Genomic DNA, 22,740 nt, shown 5'->3' with positions numbered 1-22,740 from the left:
GAACGACCTTCGTCTGAGCGAGCGTTGAGCAGCTGAATCGGCCATGAGCGATCGACCGCGGATGCAAAATGTCATCTCGTAATCGGATTCACAAAATGCTTCCGACGAGGATTATCATCATCTCGAAGTTGAGAGCACGAGAGGAACTTTGTGGTTTGAAACTTTTGATCATAATCCATCGAAACATACCTCCAACTCTTGGAATTCGCCACTTTAGATCATTAGACACCATGGTAAAAGGAGGATCACTCAAGGCAGCCCTGGTCGCTCAGCAGGCCAAAGCGGCTCGCAAAGCCGCCCAGGTCAAGGTGCAAGAAGCTCTCGAACGAAAGGAAAAGTCCATGTCCGGTGGTAACAAGCAGAAAAACCGTCGCGACAAGCAGCAGGAAAAGAACCTGAGTAAAATGCAAGCTGCGATCGAAGCTGCTGGTACTACGGAAGGCGGCAAGGAGAAACAACCTTATCGGCCCCGCACCCTCACTTACCCCTTCGACGCGACTGACACCATCCTCCTCATTGGGGAGGGAGACTTTTCCTACACCCTCTCGATCCTGAGCCCGCCTCACAATCATCCCGCTCAGCGTGTACTCGCGACGGCCTATGATAGCGAAAAGGAATGCTACGAAAAATACCCTGCAGCCGAAGAGACGGTTTCCAAGATCCGGGCTCTGGGAGCCAGAGTCGAATTCGGGCTGGATGCGGGTGCTATCGAAAAATGCAAAGCCGTCGGCAAGGCCAAGACGTGGAGTCGTATCGTGTTCAATTTCCCCCACGCCGGTGAGTCCGTTACGCCAAATCTGTTTCATATGGCCTATGTAGCTGAATCCTCACTCGGCGTGATCAGGCGCTGGTATCAAGGACCAAGATCGAAACATCCTCACCAACCAGCATCTCCTTCTCACCTTTTTCCGATCCGCCGCACCTTTCCTTACCGAGGGACCGTCCCGTTTCGCGATCAACAAGAACGACAAGGTCAAGGGCAGACCTAATACGTTGAGAAAGCTGGGCGGATATGGCGTCGAGGAGGACGAGGATGTTCCAGTCGAGGAGGACGAGGAGATGGTGGAGTTGGATGGGGAAGCCGTTGAAGGAGAAGGAGCGCCAGGGTCAGATGCGGGACCGCAGGCCGAAGAGGAGGACGAAGATATTGGTATCGATATCGACGAGTACCTCGCCCAAAATTCCAAGGTGGAAGACCTAGACGTCAAGCCGAAACCGGTCGCCGTTGAGGAAGCCGATCCCTCGGCTCCACCTAGGACGCAAGGTACCATCCTTGTCACTCTCAAAGATTCCATACCCTATACTCTTTGGAACCTCAAGGCCCTGGCAACTCGCCCTGCAGACACCTTGGCGACGCATCCGCTCTTTGCTGCGCTCAACAGGAACAAGACTATGGGTGTCCAGCCCCGATACACCGTGTGCCGATCGTTCGCCTTCGTGCCCGATCTGTATCCCGGCTACGCCCATGTCAAGACCAGAGGCGCTGCAGCACCCAACAAGCGTGACGTTGACGATGTCATTGCTAGGGGCACGGGTGGGACCAGGACGTGGGAGTTCGCTCTGAAAGCGAGGGAGAGGCGAGGTGGAAAGAGTTTCCGAGGAAAGCCAAGAAGGCCTTGAGAGAGCATGTTAAGAGAGGTTAAATGCTCCGTGCGGACCTGATCTTCATATATAGCCAGTATTGGCGCACGTTCTGAACGAGATCGATTCTACCTTTTGTTGGTACCATCCTGTATGTATGCCATCATCAAGCGGAGAATTCCTGAACGATCTGGATTTTCATGACAAGAGCCTGTAGCAGATCAAGCTCGAAATCGGGTCACTCAGTGGGGAATAGTGTGAAGATTGTCTGGCATAAGGTGGGATCATGGACGGGACGCTCATGGGAGGGCATGTTCGTAATCATGAGTATTGGCGCTCGTACAGTAAAGATCGTCAGAGGTAGAAAGATAATTCGAAATTCTATCACGTCGATACCGAGATGCTGGTGTCTCCACCGCTGCCACCACCGGTCCCCTGCCCAACCCCGACCTCTGAATCCGAGGTACCTCCGAGTTCGTATTTCCGCAACAACTCGTCCAACTCGGCTGATCGGAAGATCTTGGCAAGGGGTAGCTGAGTAGCAGGGTCCAAAGTCATTGTAGCGAACTCGACTGTCATGGACAAAGCGTCAGGAAAGACGCCAGGTGACACCCAGAAATTGCAAACTGGCGACTTACGCTTTTCGCTTCCCAACTTTGTCGAGTCCATCGTCTTGCTCATAATCTTCAAGGCCAGCGCCTTGGCTTCCTCCAACGTGATCTCGTCCTTGTAGTCCTGCTTGAGCAGGGATTGAGCGCTAAAAAGCCAGACATCGGGTTAGAGGCGGATCGAGACTATCATCTGTGTACACAGTGTCTTACTTCGAGTTGTTCGCTCCGATGCAGGTGGCCTTCCAGCCAGAGTAGTTCCCGGACGGATCCGAATGGTATAGCTGGAATCCGTGGATAGGGTCGTGACCGATATACAAAAGGGAGACACCGAAAGGTCGAAGTCCTATATCACGTCAATCAAGAACAGCGATAAAATAAGATCTCTGGTCATTATGATGGATAGCACACACGCTCTACAGACTTACCTCCATACTGCGTGTATCCCTGCTTGAGATCACACAACCTTTGAGCCAGCATTTCCACCGGAATCTCCTCGTCATAGCTGAACAAATGCTTCTGAGCGGCAGTCCTGGCGTAGTTGACAAGCGAGTTGGCGTCCGAGGTGATTCCTGCTACACCAGCGAGAATGTTGCTGTTGAGGGAAGCCGATGAAAGCTTCAGCAAGGTAATCCGAGCACGTCTTACAGGCGCCTGATAAGGCCACCTACTTGTTGAGGAGGAAGATCTTTTCGGCACCACCACCTGTCCAAGCCTCCAAACCTTCCCCACCCGAGCTAGTCAGAGAAAGATCGAGCAGTTTACCGGTCACTTTCTGTTCGGAGCGGAAGCGATGTAACGTCAGATGAAGTCCGTATGCATGTCGATTCCGCTGGTTCTCACCTTTTCCGCAACCATCACAACTCCCTCTTTGCTGAGGATAGCGAGGACTGTTCCGGCCATGGAGATGGCCTCCATCGCATATTCGACTGGACACACAAAGGATGGTGACGATTCAGCGTGACGACTTTCAGCTCAGCGGAAATTGAGTCATGCGTACTCTGGAAAACTCGACCTGCATAGATATGAAGAAGAGTGTAAGTACCTAATATATGGAATGAACTGTGCGGGATAACGCTCACCCTCGGGCGAGAAGATGGTCGTTCTGGAATCATATCTTCGAGACTGCCAAAGGAAAGTAGTATGAGCCAATTGTGATGGAATAGAGTAGCCATGAAGATTAAGGATCTCACCATATTTGCGTGAGTCTACAGATCCGAAGTTGCAGGAGAATCGTTTGATTAGGCAGGGGCCAAGGTATCAAGGTGAAGCTACAAGTCTGACGCATATCGAGGTCTAAAGGGTCGAGATGGTCGCTCTCCTTCGTCATCAGATCTCAAAGCACGCTCACGCGGCCCTGACCATGTCGAGGGTCGAGCCAGGGCACGGACACAGCGCTGTTCGAATGTCCGCAGCTCTCAGCTGATACAGTACTCGGCACCCGATCCAGCCTCCGGAAGCAATTCATCTCCCGGAAGGGGTGGAGGCCGCCGTGGTCGCCGATCACAAAGCAAGCGGTCCGATTAGGACTACGAAGGTCCCTTCGACGACATCGACTGGCATATCGTTCCATACCTTTGAAGATAGATACCTAGCCAGATAGACAACCTGACTCATGTCCAGTCGCCTTCTGATATCGAGACATAGATTATCCCGCAGCGCAAAGCTCGAGCGAATCGTCGAATCTAGATAGGTGCTTTAGGCTCCTCTTGTTCGGACATCGCAATAGATAAGCGCAGCCACGAAGGCTCGAATTCGAGAGTTACCAAAAGCCCGTCCTCTGGACTTTGATATCGCCCTTCCATCAGACAACCATGGCAAGGATAGAGAATGACATGAGTTCAAAGGTTTGTAGGGGTTACCTAAGCCCTACAGACCAGGTTTCGCTCATGATCTGAACTACGTTCTCGACCCAGAGCTATAGCAAAGGCGCTTTACGCACATCGTTGTTTTTCCTCTTGTTCGCAACAGCTGTGCGACCGGCGGCAGCTCGCTTTGGCTTCAATTGGCCCTTAGAACCCCCAGTGTTGGAATTGCCTGTCAACAAAACGATCTACGATCCCGATATCGACTACGGTCATAATGACGGGGTCACACCCGAGATCGAGGCATTATTGAGGAAATATGCGCCAGTGATATATCTTCAGTGAGTGATATTAAGGCTTTTGCATCTGGCGACTCCGCTGATCCAGGTACGAACGACTCAAACAGCTCAGAGGAAGAGTACTTTCCTAGCTCGGTAGAATACATGCTGGACAAGTCGGGTTACCAAGCAAGTATCGCTGTTTGGTTTGGCTAGAGTATGCGAAGCTGATCTGCGCTAGGCTTATTAGATACTCGATAGTAAAGGACTACACAATGCTACGGTCGGTCATTGGATTCATACTTACACATGGGCCTAGGTGAGACAGTAGCTAACCCCAGTCTGACATCGTATCGAACAGCTCCCCGACAGTCCCCTCAGCAGCTACGACTTGGCCACGCTACCGCTTGAAAAGCAGTGGGACATGTGGCTTTCCGTATCCGTTGAGATGAACCCTCAACCTCGTTTGCACTCGAACGAATCCGCCTTTTTGTACGGGCCTGGAGGAGAGACCGCAGAGAAGAGATTGTTACGGAGGATGAGCGCCGAGGGGATCGATGGGACTCTGATCAGGCCGACAGTCCGAGCGCCCGTATATGCCTTTCACGTGGCCCAGGAGGATGACTACATCGTAGGTACCGATGCGACACGGCGGCTTGATATCATAATCAGCGGTTGACAGTGCAATATCGCTTCTGGCAGGATTTGATCTATTGGACGCACTACCCGTATAATTTAGGAAAGAATGGTAAATCACGCCACCTTAAACTCACCTTTGGTCTTTCGGTCCCACGGTACCGGGACTAGCACGGTGTTGGTACTGACCCATGTTACTTCCATCCTTTAGTTCCTCCGCTGGGTATCCTGGGCAATCGTGAGTTGTGATCACCAGTTGATCGATCTTCGAGATAGCACTGATACCAAGGACCGCTCTAGATGTGTCTGATTGGGAGGTGAATGGCCCCGGAAATGCTTGCTCATCCATATTCGCGTGCTAATACTACTGTGAACAGCACATGAAAGTGCGAACTCGACACGGTCAAGCGGTTTCGGCCGATTACAGTCAGTATCTGCATCGTTTTTCGGCCGCGCTGCAATTCATTCGCTGACGGGAGCTTTCTGCGATGTGATAGTGGTGCACCGTGACTTGTCGACGACAGGGTGAGAGTATTAGTGATGAGCCGATCGATGTTAGCAGCAAGCTGACCTTTCTTGGTTACTTGTAACATCTAGAACGCTGCGATGGGCAGACGTACCCAAGTACGATGGACGGCCTGTCGCCTTTAGCGCTCTAGGTAGTCATGGACTTTGGCCCACTGCAGGAGAGCATCTCTATATAAATGTACGTAATGCCCCCTACCTGCTCACCTGATCTCTGGCCGAACATGTTCTCACTTCGATATTTTTATCAATCAGGCGTTCAACATTGTCAAGTTGGTTGACGTGACCGATGACCGGGGGGCGATATGGGATAGCAAGAACGATCTGGTCCCAATACAATGGCTGAACACGACAGCCAGAGGAGGGTATCCACATATACGACGTCGTCATGATCCCAGGGGAAAGCTGGGCTGGTTGAACTTCCGGGGACGATGGGGCAACAAGGGAGACCGATCCTGTTTTTGGAGTTTTATATCGCCCGACTGTCAGGTGAGAAACTCTCCCGTGTCAACTCCAACCATAACACGACAAGCATGCTGAAAGGGGTATGTCTGATGAACCTTTAGATGGCCGATGGACCCTTGTGAGCGGATCCCTCTTTTCTCCTTGGCGTTTATCCGCTAATCGTTGATGACTATTCTGCTTAACAGTGGACCTAATCGCAATTTCCGGATGCCGCCTCAGTGCTTGATAGCTCCCTTAAACTCAGACCCATCTACCTCGATCTACCGGTTCAAGATAGATCCATGGCAGCTCGAACGAGGCGTAGCGATGGGAGCGCGGTACATCGAGCTGACACAAACGTGTTCACGATGGAGGGAGACGAGGTACGTAACAGGGAGCGCAGAGATAGGCATTCGACGAATATAAAGTTTATCCCAATTTGTATAGATCCGGTTCCAATGGGGCGGGGAATGATGGTGAGTTCATTCGAGGCCATGCCTCGCTATCTAGCGTAACCACGCTAAATTTGTGTGGATACTATTTTAGCTTTGAATGATATGATGACCCAGGGACAGCTTGCATCACTCGCCGCACGGGAAGACGTCCAGCTGAAGACTCGTATACCCTTGCATCTACACGAGAGGGTATTCGAAGTGAGTGTAACCAGGAGACCCGGTCAAGAGGAGCGGCAGCTGATGGCTCCGATACAGGTCGCGGCGAGGTCTTGTCCAGCACATCATGCAGTCTCTGGGTACTCTCTGTGCATGCTGAATGCGAAGGGAAGATGCCGATGGCAGTCGAAAGAGAGGGATATCTGCACGTTCTACCGGGGCACAGAGGCAGGGTACACCGCTGGTCGATCTCTCGTCCTAGATGACTCGGATTCCTGGTACTTCGTGTGGCGGTAAATTACCCGATTCGGGATAAGGATAGATGGAACGACCTGGCGAATCGCCTTTCATAATTACATTCGGGCTACACTTCCGCTAGCTCCTGATCCTTCCCTAATATTCATCACACAGACGCTTCGGGTCGATCATTCTCACCCCGCTGCGCCCGTCAGGTTCTTGGCGCCGAATTGTATCGAGCAAGAGCGGGCCGGAAAGGCAAATGATATCGTTGTAGCTATAGAGACAAGTTGTATTCATGGACAACAATAGTGCTTAATGCTATGACTATTCTAGTGATATCAGAGTTGGCCGAGACCTTTCTGACAAGACGATTGTCTCCACTGCTCAGCAGTCTCGTGCCGGTCGACATGTTATCAAGGCCATCGTCTTCGGCTGCTTCACTCCAGATGTGGTGGCAGCGACGCGCTTGTCTGTAAATATAATATATTCAAGCCTTATGGCGATGTATGAGCGAGCATGGACTCGGACGCACTGAGGATTCAGTTCACTCACGTAGCTCGTAGATGGTAGATCCGAGTCAACGCGAAGTTCTGGCGATTGCCGGGTCCAGCGCTCTTACTGCTGTTTCACACAGCCACAAATTCTATAATGGAGGTGATCAGGGACTCTTTCATGACAACGGAGGAATGTGGCGATCCGTTCAGCGACAAGCGAACCCTCAGGCCGACTGAGCAACCGGTCCGACTCACGCCATGCAGATTGAAAGGATGACAAGGGGACGTAGCTATGATTGTATGGCTTTGCAGTCACTGCAAAGGAGCGATGAAGCGCTTCCTTTGATCTGAGTTTACGCAAAGTATGGTGCAACTCCGCTGTAGTCTATCGATTTACTGTCAGGCAAACATGTATAAATATTAGACGAAAGTTGAATGCTACCATCGTATGATGAAACGGGATCGTCGAACCAGCAACAACCATTGCATCAGCAACCACAATCCCCCACGTTCTACCAACTTGCGCATCTCAGAAACCATGAACAGACTCATGAAACGTATCGCAGACGCGCAAAACGCCCCCAGTTTCGAAGACAACCCCTTCGAAAGATTGGGAGTCTTGTTATCCAAACATTCGGGATACAGTGTGATCTTAGGGCAAAAGATTGTGAGTTTCTGCAGGCGATGGTTCTCGTACTATCACCGGTCTGATTCCATGGTATTTTGTTGCCCACTTAGCGCAAAGGTACTTGGGTCATGAGATTCCAGAGTGTGAAACCGCCCTGTACGAGGTCACAAGTCAAGTGTTCCACCTTGAAAACGCTCCAATGGCTCAGCCTGGACGGAGGGACTGCAGATTCTGAACGCAAGAAGGTCGAGCAGAAATGGAAAGAAAGGTTGCAGTCGTCCTGGTCCCTTCTGCTCAGAACCGAGCCGGGTCAGGTCTACCCGGTCACAGTCAATACAAACGCCAGAGCGTTTTACGACTACGATCTCAGCTTCCACTTCGAGTTTGTTGACCCGGAACCTGAGGAATCCACCTCCGATTCACGAGATCACAAGATCCCCGTCCTGACGATCTATGTTGACGACCATACGAGTAGATCTGAGTCTGTACTAGCCCCGACCGTGGAGGAGTCCGTTGCTGACGGAAGAGCATCCCCGACCACATTTGCTAGTGCGGAGGCCTGGCGAGCAGGTTCCGCTCCCGGCTCGCATATCCAGAGTACTTTGGGGGGATCAGGTCTCACGATTGAAATCCCCAAGACAGCATCTCAAGGTACTCAAGACATGCATAGCATTCTCCCAGGACCTTCCGGATATTCACTGGAATCTGGAGCTCATGAGTATTCGGGAGCGATCAACACATACGATGATGTATCGCCGGTATCTAGCGCTGGCAGTCGAGGCAAAGGTAGCCCACCTTCCCGCTGATAGCCGAACCGCATCGACGTTGATCGCGGGGAAGGACTTGGCTTGCTAGGACAATACGGGATACGATTCTGATAGAGCATGAGAACGCTTGTACAGAAAGCCGCCGCGCCTGTTATAGCTGCTTCGAGATATTTACGATTCCTCTTTCATTCCCCATCTCCCGCGCTGTACCGATCATTCTTCGCTATGACCCTCTTCGTGACCACTTGCTGTGACCACGATTCACTTTTAGGATTGAAAATTTCCCTCACCGATTCGTACAAGGAGGGTCGATGGAAGAATTTGTCTTGGAGGTCGGAGGGGTGGCAACGGTCGGGGGGTTAGGAGGGGTGGCGACATTACGTCCTCGAAGTTTGCAAGCATTTTGGACACGCGCAGACATCGTCACGGTACGAAAAGTGCTCTCACATATCTGAGTTAATGTTGCTCAGAGCTGTCTCGCCTCTTCAAAGGTCGATGCCGCCGACGTCGCAGATACTTCCTTGCCGAGATTGGAATGAGCCGCTTGAGGTTCTGGACTGATAGACAAGGCGTTCTGTTCAGTAGGCTGTTCAATGGCCAGGGCACTTGGCGTTGGCTCTTGCGTCATATTTGTGGACGGCCGGGCAGATCCGTTGCCCTGACAGCTGATGTGTCGCAGTGACAAGAGCTCATGCGACATGAAAGACATGAAACATCTCACGAGGCTCTCGAGAATGCGAGAATCAATCCAAAAGCCACCGTTTGCTGTTGCTGACGTAAGCTGACCCGCGAGCGATCTGCAACTCGCTCAGCCACCGAAGATGCATACCTGCAATGAATACATGATACTAGGTAGGGGTTCACAAGTCAGTCAACGATGTGTAGCCGCTGGCCTCTGCTAAGATACTATGGCTGCTGCTGGCCATGCGCCATGATACATCAAATAGCTTGCAGCACAATAATTGTGGGAATTATCGTGCATTCCCCTCTTTTTTAGCGCGCGAGGAAAAGACAACAAAAATAAAACACGACATTTTATTCATAACAAATTCCACAAAGACTGCGGGATCGGCATGACCGCCGCTTTCTCTTCTCTGCCGTCAATATCAATCCTGGAAGCCTCTTGTCATACATCCAGCTCGACTGTTCCTCGATAGAGATCTCCGCCTGGTCGTCTACCTGAATCTAGAATTGGTGGTGATACGCGTAGCTGGAACGGAACACCTCATCGGAACACATCATCAACACAGCCTCTGCATCGGCCACATAGAATCGACCAAGAAACCTCGTCCGGAGAATATCATTCAATATGCTCAACTCGGTCCCACGAACCCCGTCTTCATGGTCTATCTATTCAATCCTATGTAGCATACTGGCGGCTACGATCGTCCGATCAGCATGCGTGGACAACTCGACGGATACCGCCGGTCTGCAGAAGCTCTTGACGGAAGGAGGCGAGGGATATACTCTGAGCCTATGTGCAGGCCAGGTGTATTCGATTACCCAGTCTTTGAACTTTACCAACACCAGCCAGGTGAGTTGCACGGATTGGTACTTCATGCCATATAAAGCGAAACTTAAGCCAAGCGCATTGTTTGGTCTATCCACCTATAGGAAATCAGCACGGAAGGCTACCCGACCGATTCCACAAGAGCTATGCTAGTAGTTTCCGGACCCAAAACTCCCCAGGTCAATCACACTACCGCTGTTCTCGGAGACTGTGAGAACTGTGACTTTATCAGGATCAAAAACATAATGATCGACGGTGATAGGGATCTGGAGAATATGGCACCTTTGCCTGGTCAGTAATCTCGAGTCCTGCCAGCAGTTCGTCGATTATTAGCTGAGACCCCGCCTTCCCTTGCTTCGTTTGACGAATAGGTGGAGGCAACATCGAGATCGGCGGGGCGAACCAGGGACAGATTGTCGAGAATGTCAGATCCTTCAACCCAAGGTCAGTCGGTTGGAAAGAAGTGACGAGATGCCGAGTCCAATAAAGCTGAACCCAACATTGACTCTGTATGTTGATCAGGGGCTGGTCTTGCTTGCACATGTAAGACAAGGGGTTTATGAGGTCGCAAAGGCGATCCACGGCTGATCATTAGACGATCTTTCTGTCTTGTCTCTCTTTAGTGCTGAAGGCCCATTCGCTTGCTCGAACGCGACAATTCGAGGGAATGACATCGGTCCCTGCGGGTCTGACTATTTCCAATATGTGCGTGTGATTTTCACGTCTCTAAGTCTAATCACATGATACGGTCAAAAGTCTCACCCCTTACTGGTATTTTGCACGCGTGACTTGATGTTGATAGTGGGCGGACGGCGTGAGTCAGAGATCTTGTTGGAGGCTTAGGTCTCGAAGGGGGCTAGCTGAAACTGACTTGAACCATCGAACGAAAGGTATCCCTCTCATGCGCCAACTCGCTGGTCGAGAACAACGACATCAAGGACGCTACGGACGCTGGGATCGTCATCTTCGGTTCTCCGGGAAGTACGATCCGTAACAATACCATCTCGGCGACCGATGTGAGTAAAACTACGACACGGGTTGGAGATAGGCGAGCGGTGTTTATTGATACGATTGCATCCGGACTGCAGAGGGTCATGCTGGGAGGAATCAACAGTACGTCTATCGAATGTCAAACTGATGCGATGATCAGCTGCTGACTGTGTCTCCTGTCCAGTGGTTGACTTTGACCCGTGGCAAGGAAACTTTTCGAACCTGCTAGTTGAAAATAACAGGATTTACGGCGGGTTTGCCGACGAAGTACGTCAAAGTGATGAAACCACATTTGCGGTGTGCTATAGAATCTTACACACGCCCACTTTGCTTTTTAGTACGGCAACAGTAGCTTGGGAGTGGCCGATCAGCCGGCCGTCATCAAGCTGGGTAAGTCATCTACAGTGACCTACACTGCTCACTGAAATACGTCCTCGTATCCGTTCATTTCGCTTATGTTCTTCATCGCTTCGAAGGTATGGCAATTTCCCCCCAAACGTGGTGGGGAGAGTGAGTCGTCTATAAAACATTTGGCTACGGGTTAAAACAAGACTCCCGGCTAATTTCGAGGTCCTGCCTATAGTGAGCGATATGGCACCAATACGTCTAGTGGTCCTGCAACCGTTGTTGGCAATGTCTATTCTGGCGCCATGGTCTTCGCTGTAGCCATCGCCGGAGCCCGCAATTTCGCCCTAATCAACAACACTCTGTACGGCAATACCACTTTTGCTGGTTCCTACGCAGTGAACTGCACGACAGGAGCCGACAAGCCGCACGAACCAACTCCGTTCTTGATATCGGACATAACGACAAATTCGACAAACATCACGATAGACAACATGAACGATTTCGTCGAGGGCACGGCAGGTGGACTTACGTGCTTTGGAGTAATGCAGATGCCGGAGCTGGACGAATATCCTTACGGACCCAACTTTAATTGGAGCGCTTTGGCAGCCGTTGACAACAATGCTTCTACGACAACTACCGCCAGCACGGCGGCTTCGACCGGTCTGAACATGGGCAGTGCGACGGGTACAGACTCTGTCCCATCGCCTTCTGTGGCCCCGCAGAATTCTGCCGAGCGGAACACTCTTACGATGCAGGCCATCGTCTTTCCCGCGCTGCTGCTGGCAGTTGGCGCTGTTGGGTTGATTTGAGAAGGCGATTAAGCTTATGGACAATTCGATATTAGCACATGAAGTATAGACAGGATAGCATGTACTGGGATTTGCTTCGACTGTATCGATAGGTCATACAATGCCGCGTAGATGTTGAAAAAGCTTCTGGTTGAATCGCGGCACAGGCTGTGACTTGAACGACTGTCGATCTCCATATGTTGTTGCTACTATATGCGCTCGATAGCCAGGAAGATGGCAACGATCGAGAGGTTCCTTGCTGGCGGGATCGAAAGTTTCCTCCAGAGGGAACGCTCAATTACAGGGTTTGACGATATTCCAGTGACGAATCCTGGGCGTATAGGACCTCCCGGTTCGGGCTGATCGGACTGCCTGAAGCTTGTTGATCCACGACGGCGCTGATAGGTGAAGAACCATCCGACGGGACTCGGGGAGATCGCTTCTGCAGGACTGCGATCGCCGAGTTTACTTTGCGTATCCATTTTGAGGCAGGCGTATCCTCGTCAACGTACACATGCACAGCCTGGACAGTGATCTCTGCGTCTTTCGATGCCCATGACACCGTAAAGTTGGCAAGCTGAGCTGGATCGATGTAAAGTGGAGGGACGTCGAAATCGATGATAAGCGTCTCAATCTGGCCAACACTCTTCTGCCGGCGGGTCTTGAAGCTAGATCTATCATCGGGTGGTAGGCTTGGGCGTGGATCACCGCTGATGGCCAGCTCGACGTATTCACAATGCGTCAATTGAGGCAGGCAAGTCAGCTCGACAGCGTCGAGAAAGATCCACCGCAACTTGGGTGTGAGATCGGTCAACCTCCGCTCAAGATTTCGCTGATCTTCGCCCGGGATGAGCTTGACCTCAAGCTTTTCCAGGTTCGGGCAGAGCGATAGGATCTTCGCCAGATCGTCGGGGACGAAACCCTGTTTGGCCAGATCGAAAGCGAAATCGAGCTCCTTGATTTGTGCAAACAGCGAGCCACCCTTCCCGCCGTTCAATATTCGATTGGCCTCTCGGACGAGCAATACCTCGCTGATGTCATGGTTGGCATATCTGCTTGAGGTCGGAACCGAGCGGAATAGCGAAACCATGTTCAGTTCGGCGCCTTCCGGTGCGAAATCGTTCATATCATCAAGGTCAAAGTAATCGCCATGGCAAGTGGTACTCCAAAGTGTACCCTCGGAATCAGCAATCGGCAGGATGGACGTTTCCCATGGACGTGCATCCGACAAGCGGAGCAAGCCGTGCACGAGAAGTTGACGTCCTCCTATGATGTGCGTTTCTTCCACTTGCATAACTTGGGGACCAAAGCGCTCGATCATATCCACTTCCCAGCAAGGGAGCCAGTGAATAGATTGTAGGTTCTTGAGCCGGGCCAGATGACAGCTATCTCCGATATTCCACTGGCTGTTCGAGTTCCGTTTGAAATCCGCTTCCCGCAAGTATAGTTTCTTGATCGCGGCGAAGGCGGTCTCGAGGCGTTCCTGTGAGAGGATTACAATACGTCAGCTTCGACATCCACACCACAACCTGTGGTTCAGATATGTTTAACGCGAAGTTACTCGACTAACGGGATCATGTTCCGATTTGATCATTTTCAGTACCGCCGATAGGCTGATTTGGCGATACAGGAACTTGGCCACCCGACGGTAACCAGCTTTATGCGATAGAGCTAGACACATAAGTGCTTGAAGAACTTCCTGCCGTGCCTGATCGTCGTGCCAGAAGAGGTCCCCATGCGAACCCTGACCTTGCTTTTCGACAAGTGCATATATTATGTCCATGAGCTCGGGGATGGCGTAGACCTGCTCGGCAGCAGTGGTCAAGGTCTGCCCTGCTTGGGGCAGGTTGACGACATGATCTGGCATAGAGCTGGGGGAACAGAGGTCCGGTATGTCGTAACGATGCTAGGCTGAGTCGGCTGAGTCGAACAATAGCTCGTAGTCAGGAGAGTATGTGTACGGCTTGTATTTGATAGGGACTGTCGACCGGTGTGCCAGTGTCGAAAGCGAATCAACGGTTCAACAAAGCAACAAAGGGACTCCTCCTTCATATCGGAAAACGAGTCGTACTGTACTCATACGTGACACAGCGCTTTTGTTTGCGCTTCGCGGTGGGTAGCGAGTGCGAGTAGCCAGTAGAACAAAGGGCTTTTGTTTGATGATTGGTGCTTTTGATGTCGATGCTGATCTGTTGATCGATCCTGCGTTTCGACCGGGCCTGATCGATCTCTACAGTTCTTGATTCCATACCGAGCATCCCAGGTCCTAGTGAGCTTCCCATGCACATCCATGCGTACGCTTGCTGTGCTTGACTCCATGCATCAAGGCAATGTGGGGTTGCGATCTGCAGGGACACCGCAGCCATATGAATGAGGTCCTTTCTCAGATCGCTGATCGCTGATCATCATCATCATCATCAATCGACACATGGTTGACCCGTAAGCGAAAGGTCTCAGGTCAGATTATGACTGATCGCGAGGCGGGTCGCGCTGTATCTCTAGTTTGGAATCTGGCATTCGTTCATCAACAGCCCAAAGTTTCCCCTCTGCAACAGCTCTAGCCAGGTTGATCTATTGACCCAGTCATGGTTGAATCGCTTCATCGAATTGTCCAAGCGTTCGTAACTATAGATCCGGCTCACATATTGCAAGCCACCTTCAAGCATTTACGCAGCTAATCAACACAGCTGCTTTCCTAGCAATTGCCATTGGAAGGCCTCAGGGATTGTGGATGTCTAATTTCTAACCATCTGAATTCTGATCCGTACTATCCGAAAGAAGTCGGAGAAATCTGCTCGCGTTTCATCCGAAATCACGATATCGTAGCCGACGGCTGACGCGCTTCGAGTTTCGCTCGACCGCTTGGTGAACCTGCATCGCCTGATTTGCCCCGCATCAAGGCAGGCTGATCCCAGCTCCCGAATGGTGAACTCATGGCTCAACTCAATTCTTCATATATGAGGCATACATACATCCAACACCATCTTGCCGGAATTCGCGACCAGGTGTCATATTGCCCTAAAGCCCCATCGATAATCTCCAAGTTTTCTACGATCGAGATAGGCAATTTGCGTTCAAGGTTGTTGACTCTGCGTTTCCAACACCGGTTTGATCGGACCAGAATCGCAGTGCGTAGCGATCTTTGTCAATTGGCTTCGCCGCACTGGCGAGCCGTTCTCAATATCCGACCAAATACGTACTCCATTGATCGAACGTTTGACTGGAAACCCATCGGGGAGTGTCGTATGTGAACGAGACCTTCCGGTATGGAGGGTCGCCTACATCTCCGCTTCCGAATCGGTGGTATCGGAATGATCGCAATCCAGAGAATCCATCCAACCGTCGGAAACGAGGTGGACTCGTCCCGTGAAAGCGGCAAAGGCGGATCTCACTTCGGACTGCCAGCGAATTGCTGCTGGGGCGTCGCTACAGACGTGGAACATGAACGTAGTGTCTTTCGAAGAGCAAGAGATCAAGAACTCCGCGAACGTTATCGGGTTGACATCGAGCGGGGGCTTGCCAATACGGATCTTGAGGTGACGAATACGGCTGGTGATACTGATTTTTGTTGTCGCCGAGACGACGGAACTCTCATCGCGGAGATTGATCTTCTTGTCGCTGATACGTAGTTCGACAACGCGACAGTTGATGAGGCGGGGAAGCCAGGCTAGATCGGCATTCTGCAGGTTGACCTCTTGCAATTGGTCCGCGTAAGCTGATAACCAGGTTTCGAAGATCTGAGACTCAGGAGCGCGGTGAATTGCTGTTCGAAGCTGCTTCAGGTTGGGACTGATTGCCAGAAGCCGTGTCAGATCATCAAGGGTAAGGCCGTGTGACCCGGAAATGTCGACTCGCTTTAAGTTAGCGAACAGCGAGGAGTCTCCACCTTCGAGCCTGACCTTGTTGACCGCCGCGATCAGCATCAACTCGCCAGCGCCTCGCCACTCATATGCGGACGCATTTCCAGCCTGAACGCAAATCTCATCAAGATCTTCCTCATCACTCAGGCTACTGTCGTATGGGATCGCTCGCCAATCGGCAGACTCGCTAATCTCTATCGCGACGGATGAAAGACCCTCGGAGTCGGCTATTGTCGGCAGTAGACCGGTCATCGCTGTCCGAGGGTGCAAGCGATATGACCAGCGACGAAGCGCGGCTAGCTCCAGCCTACGTCCTGCTATAACATGGGTCTCGTGCACTATCATGATGGGCGGACCAAGATGAGGATTGTCATGACGTCCAGACTCCCAAGCATCGTAGAGGCAGACGCGTTCCACATTCTTGAGCCGGGAAAGCCAGCAAGTGCTGCCAACTTCCCACTCGCCGTCCGGATTCGTGTCGATATCGGCTTCTCGGACGCTCAGCTGCTTGACCGAATCGAAAAGGTATCGTATACGTTGCTGCACGATAGGTTCGAGATAGGATCAGCCACGCAAGTCAATAGGCGCTGAACATTGTTTAGTCTCACAGGGTCATGATTGGCTTTAATCATCCTCCGTATCATCCTCTCTGGAACTTCTTTGTAAAAGTGTTTGGCGGCCCTGGCGTAACCAGCTTTATGCAGGATAGCACATGATCGCACTGCATACTGACCCCACTCTGTGAAATTCATGATGGGTGGCTCATCGGCCAAATATGCGTAAATATTGTCGACAAGCAGGTCGTTGGCATAGACCAGCTCGGCAGCGGTCAATGCTGCATTCCCGACCGGAGTTTCCATAATCACGAGGTCTGATCTGCCGCGGGCGTGGTTGGTGATCGCCTCGTAAGCTATGTGTAAGAGCTCAATAGGTGCAGAACTCGTGGACTAGATTTCACCGCCCATCGAGGGTCTTTCCAAGTCTGCGAGGAAATTTCGACCAACTGATCAATCGATCAACCGAGCGAGCAATAATGGATCAATTGAGAAGCTGAGCAGGTGTACTTCCATGCGCGCTCGGATTACGCCGAGGTCCAGGAAGAGACCCAGATTTTCGGGATTCTGCGCCGCTATGTCTATATTCTCACCGCACATAGCAGGATCGGAGGTCTTTGTCTTTCATTGGCTAGGTGAGTATCAGACTACTGAAGTGTAGACCCTTCTGATTTATTGGAACGAGTGAAAAAAATCAGTCAATCGGCATCATTAATTGGTAGCTTGGTAGCTTCCAGAGTCGAGGACGCGCTTCGAGTTTCGCTCGATCGCTCGCTCGGTCGAGCCCGTCGCAAGCACCTGACCCGCTTTCCGCACCGGGTTAGGGAAGATCCCATCTCGAGAAGAATCCTCATCGCTTCTTGCCAGCCAGACATCACTGGTCCCTGAGATGTACTACAGAGCACATCCAGAGTCATCTCGCAGCTAGCCTAGCTACGTTCCGTAGTCGTCACGGCTCACTGCGAGCCTTCGACTGAGGTCTACAAAGGGTCGCTTCGGCTTCCCTTTGCTCTGATGCCCTACAGAGAGCCCATCCGCACCGTCCGCGAGCGACCTCCATCTCCACCTCATAGGAACATCTCCCAGTCCTCTAGTCATACCACTTCGTCGACGTCGTCTCTCGAGGCTGCTCCTATACGTCCCCCACCGATCCAGACGCGGACGGCGGCGACGAACGATGCGCAGCTACCTCCTCAAGATGACATTGAGCGACAAGAACGGGAGATCAGGAGAAACTCGAACGCTCGAGCTAGGGATAGGAACGAAAGGGAAGAATCCAGAAGTCCAGTAACACCTAGGCCTGACAAGTACTCTTTCAACCATCCGAGAGACACGTTCGGAAGTCCTCGTTATGGTACGGCACAACAGTACCACCATCCCGCTCCGATCCACCTCTTGCCGCTAGAACTCCGGCCCTCTGCTTCGGGTCCCGACTTGGCGTCTCTCAGGCAACAGATGATGGCTGGCGAATCGGCTTTAGCAGAGGAAGACGATCACTCGCCCGAGTCTCCTACCAAGAGTTCGTCAGGAAGGCTAGGCACGATGGAGACGATCATGAGCTCGACTTCGATCACGCCGAAGAAGCATCGAGCGAGGAGTTCTTCTGGACAAGCTCCCGGAGCGGGGATGAACTCGAAGGTGGCGGCTACTGGAGGAGGTGGGCTGGTTGCTGGATCGAACGCCAGTCAGGGAGGAGGTTCTGGGCGAGGTGATGTAAGGAAGGTCGTCGGGTTGCAGGATTTCACTTTTGGCGAGATGATCGGGCGGGGCAGCTATAGTACCGTGAGTTATAAATTCTGCCGCCTTTTCAGGCAACGAAATCTCTTGCTAAGACAAAGAACTTGTTTTTAGGTCGTCTTGGCCCGTCAGAATGCCACAAGCATACCCTATGCGATCAAGATCCTTGATCAGGCTCACCTTATTCAGCAGAAAAAGACCAAGTACGCTAAGGTCGAGCGGGATGCCCTGGTCCGACTTGGGCCTCAGGTACGATCGAACGGCAATCGAGGATCGACCATGAGCATCATGAGCAACCCCGCAAGTATGGGTCATCGGAGGAGAGAAAGCGGACATTCACTTGCGAGCAGTAGCGCTGGAGGCAGCATCTCGGGGACCTTGTTAGCAGCCGGGACGGATCCTGGTAAGCCCAGGAGACGACGAGAGAGCAACGAAGGCGGATGGAATGTGCCTGGTAGGAGGACCTCGACCTTTCAAGGATCGGTGCAGGGGTCTAGTTACGGGAGGAGCTACGGGACCCCGACGACACCTACAATGAACCTTGAGCAAACGCCTTCGCCACCTTCGAATTCGAACGATCAAGCAGTCGAGGAGCAGGAAGAACAGCTGATACACAAGGAAGATCGTCAGCGAACAATCAAGCCCGACTTGCCTCGGCTTGCTATCCCGCCTTCCCCTAAGCTGACGGGTAAAGATGTCGGTGGACAGCCTTGGTCGCCATCGACAGTCTCGACCAGTCCGTCAGAGGGCACTATCATAGCAGGTCGGGGATCGTCAGAGTTGCCAGATTCCGGCAGACCCGTGCTGCGGAAACGCAAACGAGCTAGTCACCCGGGAGTCATCAAACTGCATTACACTTTCAAAGACCACACCAGTCTCTGTAAGTTTTGCACACCGGTATGAGCATCACCTTTAAACAGTGCTGAACCATCTCGTCGACCGCGCCAGACTTCGTGTTGGACCTAGCTATCAATGGAGAACTTCTCGATCTCGTGCGCAAGGTGAGCTTCAGCAGCTCTTACTACCGATTTTTGAATGGCGAGCTGATTCCGCATCTGGTACAGCACGGCTCCTTTGATATCGACTCGGCGAGGCGATACGGGGCTCAGATCATCGATACTATCGATTTCATGCATGAACGTGGAGTTATTCACCGGTAAGCTTCCGGAAAACAATATTTTTGTACGAGGAGACAAGACTTACACTGTACCACTTTGTTTTCACAGCGATCTCAAACCTGAGAAGTAAGCGATCCTCCAGCTACGCGTCACATGATTCCAGGCCGAGCTGATCATGGCTTGTACAATTGCTTAGCATCTTGCTTGATGACGACTGGCGGATCAAGATCACAGATTTTGGTAGCGCCAAAGTGGTTGACCCTATCACTCTTGAGCCGGTCGAGCTGCCCGAAGGTCCGTACGGTGTGCTCCAATCAAGAAGTTGTGTCTCGAAGCTGACTTCTGTTGGTCTTTCTTACAGCGGAAGGCAAGAAACGGTCGTTCGTTGGGACTGCTGAATATGTATCTCCCGAAGTGCTTCGAAATGAGCATGCTAGTGTACAGTACGTCCGACAGTAACGAGAATAGTGGTACCAGTTGAGCTCTATTGATTTTCCCCACATTATCGTTAGATCGGATATCTGGGCATTTGGCTGCATCTTGTTCCAGATGATAGCCGGTAGACCGCCTTTCCGTGGCGCTACAGAGTACCTCACCTTCCAAAAGGTCCTGGCATGCGAATACGAATTTCCGGATCGATTCGATCCTCTTGCAAAGGCATTGATCGAGAGGATCCTTGTGAGCATCCCCTGACTAAACCTTCTTCAGCTACAGAAAACTTACCATGCCGCTTGCACGAGACAGAAGCTTGATCCTGCTGATCGTCCGACGGTTGACTCCATCCGGGACGACCCTTTCTTCAGCTCGATTAACTTTAGTAACATCTGGACCGACCACATACCGGATATCAAGACAGGTATCGCCCCGCCAGTCAAGATGGTTCAACAAGCACTCGACTTCACCGATGCATTCGATACAACTGAGAGCGACGAGGAGCGCAACGAGATTGATCTCGCAGATGAAGCGGATCAGGGATTGACCAGCTCTAGGCCGGGCTTTGAAAGGGCTACATCGAGGTCGAGTCCCACCGCCGAGCTCAAGCTGCCTTTCCCGGACCATCTTGTCTCTGGTCCGGAACACCTTCGGGAGCCTCAGCGGAAATGGATCGAGGCCGGTGGGAACACGTTCTCAAGCACAGAGACGTTCGAAGAGGCGGCACGGGCCAAGTCGCGATCTACGGTTTCGGGGCCGACAGAGAAAGAAGGCGGTTTGACACGCAAGCTCACACATCAGTGGGAGCAGGAGGAGAGGCGGAAGCTATGGTGAGCCTCAAAGATCAATCTACGCAGTCCACTTGTGTATGAGAGGCAGCTCACCGGCTTTCCATGTCGATCACAGGGCTCAGCATCTGGAGGACGGCGAACAGATTGTCTATCAATCGCCCGTTCTCACTCGGGCGGGAATCTTCCTGCCTAAACGTCGTACTTTGGTCCTGACCAATCATCATCGCTTGATATGCGTGAAGGAAGACGCCGTAAAGAGTCGGATCAAGGTCGAGAGCGAGTGTTTCGTGGTGCGAAATACTGCTTCGTCGGATTCGCCTGATTCGCAAAACCCGGCTAGGGAGAGGAGCCCACCTAGCAAGACCAAGACGATTACCAAAGTTGTGGCCAAGGGACCTCGAGCGTTTCAAATCCAGACGGTATGTAGGAACGAACACCACGACCGAGTCTCAACGACTGACCTGTCCGGCTTATTGTAGGCGGACAAAGATTACACTTTCATTGCAGACAGAGACGATATCAGAAGTCGGTGGTTGCAGGAGCTATCAACAACAGGTTGATCCGGGAGTCGAGGAGTGACAACACATGAAGGATCACGGACATTACACATTTCGATAGGGAACATAAGCTTTACATCACGAATCAATCATATCGTCAACCTTTTCTCTTCATACCTTTTTTGTTACGCACGATGTACGATTGGGTGGGAATCTTGAAATTAGCATGGCGTGACACGGGCCGGAGCCTCTCGATCGCACGCACGGGAGTAAATTAGCTTCCGTTTCTCACCCAAATGACGACGACGATCATTCGGGTTCTGAGAAGCTGGGACCCCGCCCGGAAGCCGGGGGAGGGTCGATGCAGTTCGCAGGAGGTCGGCCTAGGGTCATGGACTTCGCAAACCATGTCATGCATGTCGACGTTGCTCAGGATTGACCAAGCATGCTCGATGTGCGACCCAGCATAAAGCTCTCCTGTCCACATGTCGTAGTGATAGCACAGGAAGGAACCATGCACCAACCTTGAAATAGTCTTGCTCACAACAGCTGCGGATCGAGCAGTTCGCACGAACTTTACCATGTTCCGACTTTTAAAAGAAGCTCTGGCTGTTCCCGAACGTCCAGCAACAGGGGCGTTTCCATCCCAGAGGGTACCCGCTGCAGGTCCCAGTAGCTCTACAGGTCGACACGGCAAGACTGCGGTAGATCCTGGTCTTCAGCCGAGTCAAGATGCCTCCGCAATATCGGATGAGGACATGCTTTTCCAAGAGACCCTGGAAGAGTTGAGCCGAAGGAAGCTGGATAGCAAGGAAGAGCTGGAGATGACAGTTCAGGTATGTGTAGCGCCCTCTGACTCCTTCAATACTGGCTATTACTGAGTTGTTCCCTCTACCGTCAGACATTGAACAAGGTCTCAAACTTGCTGAGTTCCGTTCCACCCGCTCGGTTACAGCTATTTCGCAGCGGCGACGGGTTCTTGACAGTCAAGGGGATATTAGATGACCTATTTCGAGAATGCTCTCACCACGACGCTCTTGATGAACCATTCGAGAGCAGGGCCCACAATGGGTTCGGAAGCTCGGATGTCGACCCAGTCAAAGGGAAGGAGACACTTCAGGGAAGGTTAACGGGATCGTCCTCTTTCAATGGGTGGGGAGGCCCTGAAGCGAAACTTGTTGCCGCAGATGGCATGCTGAACGAGGATAAAATAAGCGTCTTTCGTCTTGCCCTCGAGGTCACGGTACTTGCATTGCGAGATGAGAGGAATCGGCGCTGGTTTGATGTGAGCCTGACTGTTTCGCTAGCGAATAAGCGGCAGTCTGATAGATTGGTTCTTTAGGAACACCTCGGATGGCAAGCCTATTCGAAAGCTTTTCAAAAAGCCATCTGCTGCAAGGAATCCTTATCTGAAGGATACAAGCAATTACCTGAACAGGCTTTACCAGATCACCAGATCCTGGGAATCCTCCTATCTCAGGCGTTGTCCAAGGATCAA

General features: G+C 51.9%; 8 protein-coding genes across 8 annotated transcripts; 5 read left to right on the top strand and 3 right to left on the bottom strand.

Annotated features, from left to right (window-relative positions):
- Window positions 1-180: 180 nt before the first annotated feature.
- HD553DRAFT_351589 (uncharacterized protein) lies at window positions 181-1,882 on the top strand. The gene is made up of 2 exons (XM_046183625.1): window positions 181-777; window positions 845-1,882. The coding sequence occupies exons 1-2, from the start codon at window positions 231-233 to the stop codon at window positions 1,618-1,620; spliced, it is 1,323 nt and encodes a 440-aa protein (XP_046034743.1). The 5' UTR covers window positions 181-230; the 3' UTR covers window positions 1,621-1,882.
- On the bottom strand, window positions 1,883-3,478 carry HD553DRAFT_315621 (putative proteasome subunit alpha type 4). The gene is made up of 9 exons (XM_046180517.1): window positions 3,383-3,478; window positions 3,272-3,314; window positions 3,190-3,204; window positions 3,033-3,118; window positions 2,861-2,964; window positions 2,618-2,784; window positions 2,403-2,535; window positions 2,220-2,338; window positions 1,883-2,153 (listed from the first exon to the last, which is right to left on the bottom strand). Exons 1-9 carry the CDS (start codon window positions 3,383-3,385, stop codon window positions 1,966-1,968), a joined length of 858 nt encoding a protein of 285 aa, XP_046034742.1. The 5' UTR covers window positions 3,386-3,478; the 3' UTR covers window positions 1,883-1,965.
- A 252-nt stretch (window positions 3,479-3,730) lies between these two features.
- Window positions 3,731-7,064, top strand: HD553DRAFT_315620 (uncharacterized protein). Its single transcript, XM_046180516.1, has 17 exons — window positions 3,731-4,036; window positions 4,106-4,335; window positions 4,401-4,461; window positions 4,523-4,555; window positions 4,634-4,903; window positions 4,975-5,020; window positions 5,120-5,146; window positions 5,209-5,225; window positions 5,286-5,334; window positions 5,406-5,433; window positions 5,506-5,614; window positions 5,689-5,922; window positions 6,000-6,016; window positions 6,084-6,260; window positions 6,325-6,353; window positions 6,424-6,530; window positions 6,588-7,064. Exons 1-17 carry the CDS (start codon window positions 4,004-4,006, stop codon window positions 6,783-6,785), a joined length of 1,665 nt encoding a protein of 554 aa, XP_046034741.1. The 5' UTR covers window positions 3,731-4,003; the 3' UTR covers window positions 6,786-7,064.
- Window positions 7,065-7,760: 696 nt separating this feature from the next.
- Window positions 7,761-8,656, top strand: HD553DRAFT_344205 (uncharacterized protein; the record flags this gene model as incomplete). Its single annotated transcript, XM_046182961.1, has 2 exons — window positions 7,761-7,889; window positions 7,961-8,656. 2 exons carry the CDS (start codon window positions 7,761-7,763, stop codon window positions 8,654-8,656), a joined length of 825 nt encoding a protein of 274 aa, XP_046034740.1.
- Window positions 8,657-9,501: 845 nt separating this feature from the next.
- HD553DRAFT_298806 (uncharacterized protein) lies at window positions 9,502-12,314 on the top strand. Its single transcript, XM_046178590.1, has 12 exons — window positions 9,502-10,151; window positions 10,232-10,418; window positions 10,499-10,571; window positions 10,650-10,670; window positions 10,751-10,832; window positions 10,930-10,941; window positions 11,018-11,143; window positions 11,216-11,240; window positions 11,302-11,384; window positions 11,456-11,507; window positions 11,594-11,627; window positions 11,701-12,314. The coding sequence occupies exons 1-12, from the start codon at window positions 9,927-9,929 to the stop codon at window positions 12,272-12,274; spliced, it is 1,494 nt and encodes a 497-aa protein (XP_046034739.1). The 5' UTR covers window positions 9,502-9,926; the 3' UTR covers window positions 12,275-12,314.
- On the bottom strand, window positions 12,315-14,611 carry HD553DRAFT_315614 (uncharacterized protein). The gene is made up of 2 exons (XM_046180515.1): window positions 13,824-14,611; window positions 12,315-13,736 (listed from the first exon to the last, which is right to left on the bottom strand). Exons 1-2 carry the CDS (start codon window positions 14,118-14,120, stop codon window positions 12,552-12,554), a joined length of 1,482 nt encoding a protein of 493 aa, XP_046034738.1. The 5' UTR covers window positions 14,121-14,611; the 3' UTR covers window positions 12,315-12,551.
- Window positions 14,612-15,187: 576 nt separating this feature from the next.
- On the bottom strand, window positions 15,188-17,315 carry HD553DRAFT_315613 (uncharacterized protein). Its single transcript, XM_046180514.1, has 2 exons — window positions 16,722-17,315; window positions 15,188-16,653 (listed from the first exon to the last, which is right to left on the bottom strand). Exons 1-2 carry the CDS (start codon window positions 16,971-16,973, stop codon window positions 15,532-15,534), a joined length of 1,374 nt encoding a protein of 457 aa, XP_046034737.1. The 5' UTR covers window positions 16,974-17,315; the 3' UTR covers window positions 15,188-15,531.
- Window positions 17,316-17,326: 11 nt separating this feature from the next.
- HD553DRAFT_298805 (uncharacterized protein) lies at window positions 17,327-21,598 on the top strand. Its single transcript, XM_046178589.1, has 11 exons — window positions 17,327-18,449; window positions 18,519-19,284; window positions 19,353-19,405; window positions 19,469-19,560; window positions 19,631-19,648; window positions 19,719-19,816; window positions 19,884-19,965; window positions 20,035-20,200; window positions 20,267-20,784; window positions 20,861-21,164; window positions 21,225-21,598. The coding sequence occupies exons 1-11, from the start codon at window positions 17,682-17,684 to the stop codon at window positions 21,303-21,305; spliced, it is 2,946 nt and encodes a 981-aa protein (XP_046034736.1). The 5' UTR covers window positions 17,327-17,681; the 3' UTR covers window positions 21,306-21,598.
- Window positions 21,599-22,740: the final 1,142 nt, after the last annotated feature.

The sequence above is a fragment of the Filobasidium floriforme genome (genome assembly GCF_021052385.1).
Source record: "Filobasidium floriforme strain CBS 6241 chromosome Unknown HD553scaffold_18, whole genome shotgun sequence".
Taxonomy (NCBI): Eukaryota; Fungi; Basidiomycota; class Tremellomycetes; order Filobasidiales; family Filobasidiaceae; genus Filobasidium; species Filobasidium floriforme.
The sequence above is the reverse complement of the archived record's forward strand: the minus strand, read 5'-3'. Positions and strand labels throughout refer to the sequence as shown.

Excerpts from the sequence above, each read along its gene's own strand:
- HD553DRAFT_351589 (XM_046183625.1), top strand. The coding sequence starts at position 231 with ATGGTAAAAGGAGGATCACTCAAGGCAGCCCTGGTCGCTCAGCAGGCC. Across the intron at positions 778-844 it reads GTTCAATTTCCCCCACGCCG|GCGCTGGTATCAAGGACCAA; the intron begins GTGAGTCCGTTA and ends CGGCGTGATCAG.
- HD553DRAFT_315621 (XM_046180517.1), bottom strand. Across the intron at positions 2,536-2,617 it reads GGGATACACGCAGTATGGAG|GACTTCGACCTTTCGGTGTC; the intron begins GTAAGTCTGTAG and ends GACGTGATATAG. Across the intron at positions 2,339-2,402 it reads ATCGGAGCGAACAACTCGAA|CGCTCAATCCCTGCTCAAGC; the intron begins GTAAGACACTGT and ends CTGGCTTTTTAG.
- HD553DRAFT_315620 (XM_046180516.1), top strand. The coding sequence starts at position 4,004 with ATGGCAAGGATAGAGAATGACATGAGTTCAAAG. Across the intron at positions 5,434-5,505 it reads CGTGACTTGTCGACGACAGG|AACGCTGCGATGGGCAGACG; the intron begins GTGAGAGTATTA and ends TGTAACATCTAG. Across the intron at positions 5,615-5,688 it reads GAGAGCATCTCTATATAAAT|GCGTTCAACATTGTCAAGTT; the intron begins GTACGTAATGCC and ends TTTATCAATCAG.
- HD553DRAFT_298806 (XM_046178590.1), top strand. The coding sequence starts at position 9,927 with ATGCTCAACTCGGTCCCACGAACCCCGTCTTCATGGTCTATCTATTCA. Across the intron at positions 10,572-10,649 it reads GTCAGATCCTTCAACCCAAG|GGGCTGGTCTTGCTTGCACA; the intron begins GTCAGTCGGTTG and ends TATGTTGATCAG. Across the intron at positions 11,508-11,593 it reads GCCGGCCGTCATCAAGCTGG|GTATGGCAATTTCCCCCCAA; the intron begins GTAAGTCATCTA and ends ATCGCTTCGAAG.
- HD553DRAFT_315614 (XM_046180515.1), bottom strand. The coding sequence starts at position 14,120 with ATGCCAGATCATGTCGTCAACCTGCCCCAAGCAGGGCAGACCTTGACC. Across the intron at positions 13,737-13,823 it reads TCAAATCGGAACATGATCCC|GAACGCCTCGAGACCGCCTT; the intron begins GTTAGTCGAGTA and ends ATCCTCTCACAG.
- HD553DRAFT_315613 (XM_046180514.1), bottom strand. The coding sequence starts at position 16,973 with ATGGAAACTCCGGTCGGGAATGCAGCATTGACCGCTGCCGAGCTGGTC. Across the intron at positions 16,654-16,721 it reads TTAAAGCCAATCATGACCCT|CAACGTATACGATACCTTTT; the intron begins GTGAGACTAAAC and ends CCTATCGTGCAG.
- HD553DRAFT_298805 (XM_046178589.1), top strand. The coding sequence starts at position 17,682 with ATGCCCTACAGAGAGCCCATCCGCACCGTCCGCGAGCGACCTCCATCT. Across the intron at positions 18,450-18,518 it reads GGCGGGGCAGCTATAGTACC|GTCGTCTTGGCCCGTCAGAA; the intron begins GTGAGTTATAAA and ends ACTTGTTTTTAG. Across the intron at positions 19,406-19,468 it reads TTCTCGATCTCGTGCGCAAG|CACGGCTCCTTTGATATCGA; the intron begins GTGAGCTTCAGC and ends CATCTGGTACAG.